This window comes from Podarcis bocagei (genome assembly GCF_964188305.1).
Source record: "Podarcis bocagei genome assembly, chromosome: 1".
Taxonomy (NCBI): domain Eukaryota; kingdom Metazoa; phylum Chordata; class Lepidosauria; order Squamata; family Lacertidae; genus Podarcis; species Podarcis bocagei.
This window is the reverse complement of record NC_138125.1, coordinates 120,138,782-120,153,367: the sequence shown is the minus strand read 5'-3', so window position 1 is coordinate 120,153,367 and position 14,586 is coordinate 120,138,782. Positions and strand designations below refer to the sequence as shown.

Below are 14,586 nucleotides of genomic sequence, written 5' to 3'. Positions count from 1 at the left end.
TCCAGTTGTCTGAACGGGCTACTTAGCTCCAATCCTAGGCATAGTTTTTTAAACAGTGCCCTCTGTGCACCATAAGAAGAAATGTTAGAGAAATATATGAGGTACAATTAGTAAGGATGTTGAGGGGAAAGTGTGCCCCGAGGACTATAATCATTTCATGTTCATTCACTTATTGAAAGTCTGAAACATGAAAGAAAGATGGTAAAATAACAGCTAACTGGTCCTGAAGTGGAAAATCTTGGATAACTTTGGAAGCTTCTCATTTTTGGAGGGATATTCTCTACCTCTCCATGGTGAAACTGAAGAAATGCTATTTGGTTAGACTGTGCACATGCTGTTCAAATAACCTGGACTCCAGTATGGATTATTTCCAGTATCTTCTACCATGAAGGCTGATGAAGGAATTCTTCCTTCAATATTCTTTTTACATCCTTACATTTCTATCAGCTGTACTGGTTTGTCTGTGCCATTACCTCAGAGTTCAACTTCTCCCCTTTAAGCGACAAGGCCATGGACTTTATGGAAGAACCAGATGGTAAAAGAGAACTGCTCACAGAGCCGGGCACAATGGCCCCCAAATATACTGGAAGCTCCAGCACAGGAGGTGGCCATTTTGTCAATACCTTTCTGGCTTTGGGTCACTGCACTGCTGCCCATCCAGCTCGAAGAACTCCAGTCCAGAAGCTCCAACAGAATTATCATGTCTCCCACACTTTAGGAGTCTATGGCTGCTGGAACAGGAAAAGTCCCTTTAACCAGAAGCTCCTTCTACTAGGGGTGGAGCTAACCACCCAGACTGAGCTGCCTTATTTAAGTCCATGGGGGGTTATGTATTGCTGAAGCAATGTTCTAAAGTTGCTTCAGCTTGAACCCCATACTAAGCTGTCTGTCCCAAATGCCTTGCCTCCTCTTGTCTACTACACCCACCTGGAGCAGATGAGTCTGATTTTACTGGTTGTATGTGCTTCAATATGTTTTTATTATTACTTTTTTGCAGACATAGTGTATGACCACACAAGGCTCAACAAGGAGCGTTCCATCATTTCCAGCATTATGACAGGTGCATGGCAAGAAATGCATGTCTCATGCGTTAGTATTGAGCCCCCCTGATGCATATTATCTTCCTTTCTTGATGCAAATTTCTTCATCTCCAAGCCTTCCATTTCTAGTAATGGCATGGTGAACACATGCATCATGTACTCACCAGGAAACGCTGGCCTGTGAGTGCTCCAACAGGAGAACAGCCTTTACCAAAGGTGAACTTTGAAGAAGCAGATACTCAGGGCAAAAACTGAAACGAGCTAAGAGGAAGGCACGCTTGGCAAACCCTCACTGTGATCAACTCCCGCCCGGAAACCTATGTCCTTACTGTGGAAGGACGTGGGGATCCAGAATCAGCCTCCACAGACACTTACAGGCTCACTGTTAAGACCGTGTTCATGGAAGACAAACATGCATCACAAGCGGACAAGGACATTAAATGTTTAAAGCCCTAAACAACTTAGGCTACAAATATCTGAAAGACTGTCTCCTTGCCTACAGACCTTCTCAGAAGTTATGGCTAGCCAAGGGACCCTCTTGGTAGATCCACCGCCCTTAGAAACTTGGGGAGCAGCACCTCAGGAGAGGGAATTCTCTGTTGCAGCCTCCCTACAGGTCTGCATCTGGCACCTTTATTGCATTGTTTTCATAGGGTTGCCATATGTCCGGGAATTCCCGGATGTGTCCTCTTTTTTGGGGGGGAAGTCCTACATGCCCATCCAGGGGGAGTTTTACATTTTAAAGCAAATGTCCTGGATTTTTTGTTTTTAAGTTTTTTAAATTTTGATTGTGTGGCTCTGGTTCAGGCTTTAGCAACTTGGGCTCTGATTCAGGCACTGGCTCTGGCATGGGAGGCCCGGGTTCTGGTTCAGGCTTGGGCAATGGCTCGACAACTTTGTGTGTCTGGATTTTTACCTCTTGAAATATGGCAATCCTAGCTTTCATCATATGCTGGGAATGCAGCTCTTTACCCTCATTTTTGTAACCCTATATATGACCCAATCTATTCTTCTTGTATGTTTAATATTGTTGTAAACCGACCTGGGACCTTGTGGTGAATAGTGAGGAAGAAAAAGTAACAACAATAACTCTACAGTGTTCAGCAACACTATAACAGCATAGGAAGTAGTTTCATGGATTTTTGTTTTCATCCTTATACCATAAAACTGGTATTGTTTTCATCACTTTATCATGAAATTGGGTAACCTGTTGAGAACCAAATAAACCTTAAAGTTAAACACGTTAAAATTTGTTCACCTTAGAATTAAAAATACAACTAAAGATAACCACAAATTTATCCTGTTGATTGGTACACAACAAATATTCCTGAAATGTCAGGGTCATCATGTGTGTTGGGATTTCCAAGAGTTAAGAGCCTAAAGCCCAGACTAAAAAGCACTCACCTCCCCAAATATTCTTTCAAACCATTGTTGCTTGATTTGGATGCGCAAACTTATTAACTTACTTAACTTTCTGAGGTTCAAAAATAATATTAAAGTAGAATACAAAATTATCTTTCCATCTGCAAATGTTAGCTCAAATAAATGCAAGTATTAACAGAGAAGATGTGTTTCCAAAATCTGCATTGGGATGTGTACATAATATACAATTCACTTTATTGTTCTAAAGGGAGAATGTGTCAACATACTGAACACATGGGTGACATATGTACTCTTGTATAAGATGATCAGTCAGCATGCACTGCAATGGCCCCCTGGTATACAAAGCTACAATAAATTTAATCCCCAATTGATTCCACAAGAATGTTTGTGCCCCATCCAGTTTCATAGCTCAGGTTTTACAAGGCAGCATTTCACTAGCAGAAATCACACTTTATTTCCAATATATAGTATAGAAATAGTACTAGATAAAGAGTTACATTTCTACAATCTCTAAAGAAAGCTTAAATTACTGTGAAGGCTTTTGATTATTTAAGTATTTGTTTAAAGAATAGTAAGTTGTATTTTAAAATGCTGAAGTAGATTCCTATATACATCATGATTAGTGTCATCTGATCATAATAAAAGTGCAACTAACACAGCTGCCATGTCAGCTTCACCTCAGGAACAAGGTCTTAATCATAAATCAACTGAATGACTAATTTAACATTGTTAATGCCAGTAAGTAGTTCCTTGGAGTCATTCCAGTTTTTATACCTTTCAAAAGGTCAATATGCTACCTTCTCTAGTACACAAAAGTCCTATCATTCACACTGTTTTCTCCCCTAAGATTGAAAAATGACATGTTATTTAAATGTTAGTGTGTTTTACTAGCAATTAAAAATGTTCATTTGTTGAAAAAAGGTGATATACAGGAAACAAAAAATGATCACTTTAGCTTTCCATATTCTCCTTCTGCCACAACCTTAAAACAACTCTTTGATGTTGATGTAAATACTACTCCATTGTAAAAAAAGAGAGAAAACCCTATGAAAATATTTACTGCTGCATCCTTCCTGAATTAACATTAACCTCCTTACCACAAATTAAATCAAGAAATATGTCGTGCTAGCTGAGCAACTAATCCAACTGTAGTTCATATTAAGAACATGAACGAAAAAGCAAATTAAAATACATCTGCCAATAAAATATATTCTAATTGTTTGCATCTGCTTACACTGCCAAAAACAATGAAGGGCTCATTATTACAGAATTCATAATAAAAAAATTATTCTGCACTTTAATGCAAAATATATATACAACATAAAAAGAGTGGATTTAAAGATCAGCAACTCTGCCAGAAGGAAGGAAAAACTAGTCATCATTCCGACTTCAGTAGATGCCATTCCATATCAGACGATGTTTCCCACTCATAAATACATGACAAATACTTCCTCAATCATTTTTTACGAGCAGGGATGCACAGGGGGTTGTCAATGGCTAGCCTGAGGGAAAATAGGAACAGCAGGCGGCAGAAACTGTACTGTAAATGGCTATGTGGTAAATTTTCTTCTGGAACATCACTCAGCTATCCCAGGCTTTGATCTTTCAGCTACAATTACACTAACATCCGTAAAACCAGGATATTTTTTTAAACCAAACCTCAACCATCAGTTCTGCATGAACACAGTAAGATTTTTTTACTATGATTTCACAATATAAATAAAATAGTTATAAATTTAAAAATTGTAATATATATGCTAAGTTTTCCATTTCATCATCACAACTTGGTCTCACCAAAAAAGGCAGGGTGGTTGTGGTTCTGGAGATGGCTAAATGACAGACTGGCGTCTCCTAACAAGACTGTCTACCATTAAGGTCTGAGAAAAGGTATTTACTATACAATTAAAGGCAGTGAGCTCTACCTGTGATCACCCTAATGTAGGTGTGATGATCCATTTAGTGTAGGGAAACTAACCTGCCCATTTTCAAATAAATTCTGATGCTTATTATCTTTACTGTGGCACTTGAGAAACCTCTACAAGAGCCCTTAATAAAGAATGCTAAGATTTACTGCATTACATTTGTGTTAAACTTGAAAATGCCTTCCAGACCACAACACTGAAGGCACAGTTGCTTGATTGCACAAAGTTTCTTGAAGGCTAGATGCAGTTTCAAAAACAGTAACTCATTATGGGGAAAGATTCTGAACCAGAAGTTTTAAAATGCCCTTAAAGTGACCATTTTTAAAGTTGCATTATGCTCCTTAGAAGAAATATAAATGCACAACAACACTAGGAGCAGGGCAGTTTTCAGCTGAAATTATTTTACAGAATTTATTCTAATAACTTATTGGAGTTAACCATCTGACATTAATTATTGCTTGGGCTTCCAGTCTATGAATGTTTATTTTTCAGTCTAAAGCCTTCTCACTCTTTGATATCATATGGAAATGAGAAATTTTAATGGAAAATTGAAACCATGTGCATCTAAGTACTTAATGAAGTACAGGGAGAGCGAAAGGGTATGTTTTAAGCGAATTCTGATACACTGGTCTGGATACTTTGACAAAGCAATAAGCAAATCTTAAATGTGTTTCAGAGTGATATTTTTGTAATTTTGTATGCTATGAAAATGTGTAACAAAACTAAAAGAAGAGTGATTTAATGTTTCCTTCCAATGCAACAGTTTAAGCGCCTCTTCCCTAAAACTACTGTTTTATCTCATCTGAAACTTTTACACAAAATCTCTCCATTTCTAATGTATCCTCACACTCTGGGGTTGGATCTTCATCCCGGTCACTGCCTGTTTGACAGACATCTTATTCTTCAGCCATTATATATGCATTCATACTGACAACATTAATAAAAGTTTCTGAACAGCACATAGCAAACCATATGCATGACATCTGCTGCATTTTAAGAAGTGGCCCAGCAAGCAGAAAGTTGTAAACACCTTGAATTTACCCTGAACTATATGGGAGTCATGATTCTATGCATATATATGGAGCACTCTATCTCCTTTTTATCATATTACCAACCATATTATGGCATCATTTTTACCCTTCAACATCCAATAAATAGAAGGTTGGCATGAAAAATGACTTCTTTCTAAAGTTAAATATTATAGACAACTTACAAGACTATTTATGGTTATTTTTCCTTCAATATTGCAAAATAAACTAAAAGGTAGGAGAGAAAATTGCTACTTTAGTTTTATAGATCTTCAAGGGAGTTTTTTTTTATTACTTTTACTGCATTCCAAAGACAAGGTAATAGGTACATTGCCAATATTAGCTTTAAGACATTTAGATTTACTCCAAGTACAAAAATCACGACTAACCATTATTTTGACAAAGGTGCCTTTCAGAAGCATCGTGAATTTTCTACAAAAGATAAAGGCAACAAACTCACCATTTGTTTTTCTTTCTAATATAGTCTTTTTCAGAGAGGTTAACCAAGTAGATCATTGGTTTTGAAGTTAAAAACAAGTGTTTGTTCAGCACCTCAATCTAAAAGTAAGAAAATAGAAGCTACATTAACACAGACAGCAAGAGATAGAGTGTTGTGAATTAGATTATAAATAAATAAATAAATAAATAATTTTAGCATCTTAAGTATAAAGTAAATTGTTAAAAAGATTGCACATGATTTCCAAATGTTGGCATTAATTTACTGGAGGTAAATCAAAAGGTTTACACAAAGATCTGATATACTTTTGTGCTGTTGTTGGTTTTTTAAAGGAAAGACATTAGACAGTGGATGAGGTAATAGTCATAAGCCTACCTCTTTGTCATTCCAATCATGATAGAACCGGACAGGCTTTTTTTCTTCTATTACCCAGCTTTTGATTTTGCACATTATGTCCTGCACAGAATTAGGAAGAAACAAAAGACATTAAAGTAGAATATACTCAGTTATATGCCAGACTGTTATCAGTTATTTCTCATGAGGGAGTCGTTTTAGGTAACAAAATATTATGTGCCTTCTAACTGAAATTTCATATATAATGAATGAGAAAGGGACACAGGAGTCACGTTAGGGCTAGGAGCAGATGAACAGGAAATAAACCTTTTAGTGACTTCATTGAGAAATACGAATGATATTTTCTGCTCCCCAAGCTGGATGAAATATTGCATGTATAAATAAATCTGTTTCCTGAAACTGCGTATTGGTGTAGTAATTAAGCATCCCTTATAAGAAACCATATATGAGAGAAACATGCTGCTGTGACAAAGGAATAGGTGCAAAAAGTGATGTGTGTGTTGTTGTTTTTTTAAAAAAACCACTGACAGCCAAAGAAACTGAGCTGATTATTGATGATCCACCATTCAAGATATTAATTCAAATGGCCAAAGGCCTCAATATTCTACATTAATTTTTTCTGTCAACACCTTCTCCTTTCCTCCAAAAATGAAACCTGCCAAAGCTTCCATTACACAATGGCAAGAGCCTTGCACTAGTGACCTCCAACCAGCTGCATTCACTTTCAGAACATCTCTCCCTGCAGGAAATCTAAAGGCCTTTTAGTTAGCAAGCTAGTGTGCATTCAGAAGGAGTAACTGCAGGAAGAGCCCAATGTGCTTTGTTTCTCTGGCCTTTCTTCACAGAAAGATTAATCATCTGTGAAATGGAAACGGCAAACAGCAAGTGACACAAACTGAACCCTTCAAGCCTTTCCTCATCAGTTTTGTGGCTCTGAATCTGAAAGCTGCGTGTGGCAAGGTTTGCCTTACAGGCAGGTGTTAATAAAAGGCTCTTAGGTCTGAAAGGTCAAACCAAGCTCTTCTAGAAGTAGTGCGTTTTAGTGTCAATTTTTGCCAGAGATAATTTATGGTCATGCTTTAAATATTGCATTTCACGAAATTTACCATGGGCATGATATTCAATTAGATAATTTTAAACGGATTTCTAGTCATCAGAATTTTCTCAAAAGCACATGTTTACCTTCTCAATAAATAGGTTAAACATTTACAAACACACAGCTTCAGTATTTAGTGTACTAATGTTTCCCATCTCGCAACTGCTTCAGGGGAAAAACAAGAGGAAAGCTCTTCTAAATCCTTAGATCCTGATTTGTAACCCTCCAGGAACAGGGCTCCCCACAGATTTTAACAAGAAAGGGGCTAGCTGAAAACTTTTAATGAAATATAACACGTTCTGCCCAAGAATAATCACTTTTACTCTCCTATAACTGATTTTCACTCATAAATGTTTTAAAAGTGGCTAATGTAACACCATTTCCTACAAGGAGAAGATCAAAGTGCTATATTACAAATGCATTATGATTAAAAAAGCACTGTGCAGCCTTGCTATTAAATGTTCTTTAAACCCTAAAAGGCTTCCCATAGATCTCACTTGGCACTGCATATACAACCTTTGACAAGTAATGTAGACCATTTTTATTCATTGCCTAAAATTGTAGGCAATTATGTGCGTCACACTGGCCACCTGCAAGTTCTGAATGCCTGCTCCAGTTGTCATAGCTAAAAACTAATGTCGGAGGGGATTAATCTAGGGGGAGAGAGTCCTCTTTAATGGCTCCAGCAGGTGAAATGGCCCAGCTGGTTACTATGATGAGTGGCCAGAATAGCTTATGTAGAGACATGCAACAAGATTACACATTTCAAAAAAAACAACATAGTAGAACTATCTTATCTTGGGGACCTATCTATGTTTTGTGCTTTATTCAATAAATAAATACTTCACTGAAGTTTAAAATATGCATTTCTAAAGCCAAACTTCTCTTCGTTATTAGAAGAATTCCTCAAGTAATCCTTCTTTACTAGTGGTGGAATTTTATGCAGTTTTACAATTTAGAACATAATGTTAGTTACAAATTTCATCTTTAAAAAGCCATTAGTATTATAGTTTCCCCAAAACATTGATATATTCCATTTTGTAAAGTAGATGGTAAAATCTGTGGGACTGAACAGTTCAGGTTCTAGACTCTACATGATAATGACTAGAAAGCTGTCTTTTATATTTGGTTTATCCCTCAATTATCTCTGCACAAGCAAACAGCAGTTAAAGTGTCAATGTAGATTTTCCATTCCTGCTCCAATTGTTCAACTGACCATCTTCACTGTTAATATGAAAAACAGCACACAATATATTACTCTAGTTTAAACTTAGGTACCTCAACTCATATTTGGCAAACTAGCTCTAGTTTAAAGGTAATTCTAACAATATTTCAGATCAGTGAAAAAATACCCTTTTACTCACAAAACTAAAAATAAAGAATAGGCAGAGAGCCACTCTGTAGATGCTTTTCAATAGTCAAACTCAATTCCCCTGGAAATATGCCACAAACCTGAGCCTAAATATCTGCTAAAAACTGTTTGTAAGACTTCTCTGGGCTGGTTTTCAATGACCAGGGTGAAGCAGACATGAACATGGATATTTAAGTACACACACGACAATGTTTTATATTTCATTTTATAGTTTACGTACTGCATTTATGTGCTACTCAAATCAAGCTTTCCAATGAAAGTAACACTGAACATGAAATAAACAGAGAATTTTGAAGTCCTATCCTTAAGTGGTTAATATACTAGTACAGTCTGAAATCTAAATCTAAACAGATGTAATAAAGATGCATCTGATGATTTTTTTTAATTCACAAATCTCAGAAAATAAGGTTTAAAAGATAACCCTGAGCAATGTGAATTATAGTTGGTCTTCCTCTTGTTCCATCTGGTGGTTTTAAGAGTTTTCAAATATTTTGATTTATAGGAATAAGAGCACACAAGTACCAAATTAAACCAAAATAATGGAAAGGTTGGGAAAGTTACCAGCAAACCTTACAACATGCTGTCTATGATCCAGCAAGTTATGTTGTGAGAGCTGCTGGGATTTCTCCTCTCCTTTCCATTCTAGCAGGCTCTCTCCCCCCCCCCCCAATCCTCCACCTCCCCCTCTCAAACAGAAAAGCCGTACTTCAAAACCTTTGGAGGAAAAAAAACAATAAAGTCACCAGCATGTGCTCTGGAGACTTGCTGGACCATGGCCATTATGAATGATTATGGTATTCTACTGAAGTAAAGTACTGCATGACATTCCTTCTGCTTTTGAGACCAGATAAATGACTCAAACAAAGAAACAGAAATTGTATTTTTGAAGCAATGTTCAGGCTTTTGGAAATGTAAATAAAATAAGTATAATGTAATTTGAATAGTTTGAAGGTACAGGGGGAGCACTTCTGAACTATTATCCATATTTGAATAGTGGTTGAAAAGGGAACTTTGAAGTCAGTTTTCCATTCTCCTAAGTATATGGAAGGCAGTCTATACCAACCTAGTTTTCAGAGAGGTGGTTATACCTGTGCGTGTAACACTTCACATACCTGAATGCTACTACATGGTTGTTGTTCTTTTAAAAAAATAAATCTTGTAGGTATAGAGCTGAGTCTCAAGAAGGAGGTTTCCAACCCCTGCCTTTCCCTTCGCATGCCCCTTTTCTTATACGCCAGGGGAGGGTTTTGTATGTAGAATGCCATTATATTAGCAGTTAAAAACACACCTCTTTGCAGGCCTTTGGTAGGGATTGAGTTAATATGCTGGTGACTATTCATTTTATCACTTATCCATGTTTTGTGAATTGGTGTGTTGTATTTTGAATTTAATTACTTTACTGTTTTATTTATAACCTGCCTTGGGGTAATTTCATTCTTTTCAGCTGCTTTGGATGCCAAGCAGAAAGGTGGGATATAAATATTTCAAAACAAAACTGGGATAGCATTTTCTTCTTTTAGGAAGAGATGAACAAAATTTGATCTTATCAACAAGATGATTTCCCTACTTGACCCTAACTGGCAGAGCAGGAAGCAAACTACTTGGTGTGGAAGTGCGGGGGAGGATCACAGAGACTGGAAAACCAAATATAACCATAACCAGATACCAAAACAGTAACATTTAAGAAGAGAAAAGAACCAAAGCAGTAAAAACAAGAAACTGTGTGTGGTGCCTATAAGTGTGGATCATGCAAAACACAAAATTATGGGGAGACCAGCAACCTTTGGTACACCTAGAAGAACAAAAAAATATGCTAAGTAATAGCATATTACCTTCCACCATGTACAGAGGACTCCCTCTGTATCTGGAATATTTTTTTTATTAAACCCAGTATTCTCCCTCAAGTAAGTTTGTGCTTTATGCAAGGTCACAACTCTGGAAACAGAAGCCTCCATCCATGGGATGTCCACATATGTGAGGAGGTGCTAACATTGCATATCTATAGAACTCCTCCAAGAGAAACCTGCCCTCAAATGCTATGTATCATTGTGTGTGCAGTAATACCAGCAGCTGATATCCACTGCTTCCCAAGCAGAAATGGTGGCCTCCTTAAGCCTTCATGACTCATGACGTTTTCTGGCCCACAACATGAAACCCTAGAAAATATATTTCATTTCTCCGGTGCCAGCTGTTCTCACAGGCTAGAAGGTAAGAGCACTTCTCACATCAGCCTGGGTAGCTCAGTTGGTTAAGAGCATGGTGCTGATAATGCCAAGGTTGAAGGTTTGATCCCCGTATGGGACAGCTGTATATTCCTGCAGTGCAGGGCTTGGACTAGATGATCCTCAGGGTATCTTCCAACTCTATTATTCTATGATCAAGCTAATGCCATTGCCATGAGTGCAGAATTTTGGTAAATCAAATTTCCAAGACCTGTGAAAAACATGACTTTTAGCACATGCAAAGGCTAAGACCTGAGCAATACTTCATTTTGACAAAGATACACAATTCCTTATTGGCTGACAGTGCACCCACCTATGAGAACCTCCGAACTGCAATGTCAATTCAAAAGGAGGACAGATCAGAGTCTGATTACCCATGGACAAATGAAGAATTCTTTAACACAACACACTGCCCATCTCAGGGAAGAGACCTGGGTGCTGAGCCTTTTCTGCAGACCTTCAGGACCTCCCTTAGCTCTGCCTTGTCAAGATGAAGACTTTCTTCTTACTTTGACCAGGACAGACAAAAGGCAACTCCCCAAGGACCTTACTGCCTGCCAAAAGAAAACTGGGCAAATGTGGCTGAAAGCCTCATGGTATTGGGGCACATCTGGTTCTGCTCTCCAAACTAAGGTACACTCCAGTCAACCTTGGTGAACAGCAAATTGTTATATATGCAAAACTGCCACAGCTGAAACTTCAAAGCCCTTCTTGAGAACTGCCAAGATCCACTCAATGCAGGAGAGCCTGTGAAATCCTTTACCATCAGGCTAGCATGATTGCTTGGGGAGCAAGGCTATTATATGAGCTCCTGACTGTGGGATCCTAAATTGCTCCATAATGGCATCTGCAAAAACAAAGTGCTTGTTAGCTAGTTTGGGTGTAATCTCTCTCCTGGATTTCAAAATTCTAACAACTATTTTTAAGTTTGGCAAAGTGATGACAGTAGCTTTTGGGGAAACCAGAGGAAAACTAGATCTGTCTCCCAGGGGTCCTCCATTTGTAAAAGCTTATGGTAGCTAGGGCCTGTTGTGCTACACTGCAAATACAGGAGAATTTTTTCACCAGTGACTTATTTCCAAAAATCCAAACAGTCTTAAAAAGAGAACAAGCAGCCAAAACAGATCAGAAACTTGAACAAAGCTTGTAAATCAACTCTGTCACCTAGAATTGAGACCTAGTTTAGAGCAAGGAGGCAGTATGCAGAAAGGCCTGTCACACAAAGGAGAAATGTGGACATCTCACATGACATATTTAATAGCTTAACAGTAACATTTTAACACTACAATGAGAGGGTAAGATTTTTTAAATCATGAATGACAACCTAATCAAACAATAACATTGATAAGCAAGTTAAGGTACCCATTTCTAGTACATATATTCATGGAATAAAGGTGTGAGTTAGGACCCAACAACAGCATTTCAGATAATTTTACATTTCTGGCTTTAGGGGGTGAGAGACAGGGACTAAACTTCATTTCTTTTTAAAAACAAATTCTAACTTACTGTCTTTGTTAACTAACAGTGTTTTCTATAAATACTTAATTATCCTAGTTAGCTTAACATTGCTTTAAACTAAAAGACAAATAACTTGATACTATGTTTTCACCCCCATCTTTAGACTTCGAAGTAATTATGTGCAGGAAGAAAGGTCTGTTCCTCCATGCTTAACAATGTGCATGTACTCTTTTTTTGGGGGGGGGGCAGCCAGACTACAGGAGCATCATGAAAATAAAATCACATGCCACAGCAAAAATAATAATAAGAGAATTGGATGGCCAACTCCCTTTACTCTCTTTTTCAAAAAGAAGATGAACTGTCAACAATAGTGTAACCAAGCTTTCACATTCCAAACACACACCTCGAATGTTTTCCTGTTTACCCATGATTTTAAATATTTGTTTAAGGAAAGTAATGCCATTTCTGAACTTAAGATTTTGAAGGCACTGGCCTCATCCAACAGGTTCTTCATAACTCACCCAGTTTGGTATCATCTGCAGATCTGATGAGCATTCCCTCTCCTTCTCCATCCTATTCACTTATAAGGATGTTAAACAATGGGCCCAGGACAAAATTGTGCTATCACATCTCTCCGGGGTGACAAGGAGTCATTGAAACTTGCTTGTACAGTCCATCAACCAGCCACAAAGAGCAGTAGCAGCATCTAGCCCATATTCTACCAGCTTGTCAAAAATTTAGCATGGGGGGCCTTTTCAAAGTCTTGCCGAAATCAAAATAAACTACACCCCCATAATTTCCTTAATCTACCAGGCTAGTAATTTTATAAAAAGGAAATTGTGTGTATATATGTGTGTTAGCATGAAGACATCAACAATTGTGTGCTATACACTGACAATTCCCTTGCAGTTTTTCCCTATATGTCTGCGGGAACTTTCATCACCGTCCCACTTTCACTCACTCTCCTGGTAGTACATGGAGTCATGCTGTCTAGCACCTTGCTGTCTAGCACCTCATTGCCACCTCTCCTCCCCCCCCCCCCACTGGCAGGAATCATTTAAATACCTTCTGAAGAAGCTTGAGAGACTCCTGCAAAACACATACTGTACTTCCAAACCATTGTTATGTGCCTCTGCCAAAAGTCCAAATCCAACTTCTGCCAAATGTCCTTGCCCTTGAAAGTAAAGACCAGGCAGAAGGTATATCAGGGTCCACTGGTAGATGCCCAGGTGATTTTGCAGTTCATCAGCAAGAGCTTTGAATCCCAATCGTCTAACAGCAGCAACAACTAAAAGGCTTCCCAGACATAAATTAGGCTGCTGGAACTTACAAATGTTGAAGAGAATGGAGTTTTGTTCTGGAGTAATCAGGTGCTCATAGCGATCCACCCTTAATTCTTAGAGTTGGGTAGAATTCAAAGTAGTACCAAGGAGATCATTCCATAAGTGCAAGCATTTCTGCCTTCCCAATGGAACAATCTTCCCTCTTCTATGGGCTGTTCTGGGGTTCTCCCCTCCCTCCCTCCAGTACAGATTTGGGAGATGGGACAGCAGCTGCACAAGGGAGGAAGAGAACGGGGAAAGCCCCTTGCACCAGCAGGACTCCTTGAGCTGGCTTCCGCTAACAAAATGAGTTAGTTGAATCTGGACCACAGTCTGCCCATCCCGGCATAAACCATGTTCTAAGAATTCAAACCTTTCCTAATGATACAAAATTCATAGCCAGCATTCTCTCTCATCTTTAGACATAACCTTCAACAGGAAAAGTGACAAAAACACCACCCATGCCCCTATATTCTTCCTCTTCCTACCCAGAGCCAGGGGCTTGTAACACTTTCAACTCTGTGGCTAGCAGGAGTATTTGTTCCCGCATGGATCCACAGGAAGGGAAAACAGTCAGTAGACTGTAGACATTTTGAACGCACACACCTGGGAGACCACAAACATCCCACAACTTGTCAGGAGGACAAACTACTGTCTCGGTCCCTCTCAGTAGGGGGGTCACCAACTACCACCACAAATCTCCTCTTCGGAGCAGAAACAAGAGTCCTTCTATCTCCAGAGGTCTTCAAATCCTCCTTCACATTTTCCAAGTGGTCTGGAAACAATGTCCATGGGAAGGCCCTGGAATCAATTCACCGCTTCAAAGACACAATTGTCTTGCTCCTGTTTGTAGCATTTTACCATGTTCTGCCACCTGCATTGGTTTTCTTCTTCTTTTTAGAAACTACCCTGTCCCATTGTCCTTTCAGAAG

At 38.4% G+C, this 14,586-nt stretch overlaps 1 protein-coding gene across 6 annotated transcripts in view; it reads right to left on the bottom strand.

Moving 5' to 3' along the window:
• Positions 1–14,586, bottom strand: part of OLA1 (Obg like ATPase 1) — a 90,497-nt gene that overhangs the window by 36,010 nt on the left and 39,901 nt on the right. For all 6 annotated transcript variants that reach the window (XM_081181797.1, XM_081181798.1, XM_081181799.1 and 3 more), the window contains 2 exons: positions 6,206–6,286; positions 5,834–5,931 (listed from right to left, as the gene is read on the bottom strand). In XM_081181797.1, coding sequence (XP_081037923.1) covers positions 5,834–5,931; positions 6,206–6,286 — 179 coding nt within the window. The remainder of the gene's footprint in view (positions 1–5,833; positions 5,932–6,205; positions 6,287–14,586) is intronic.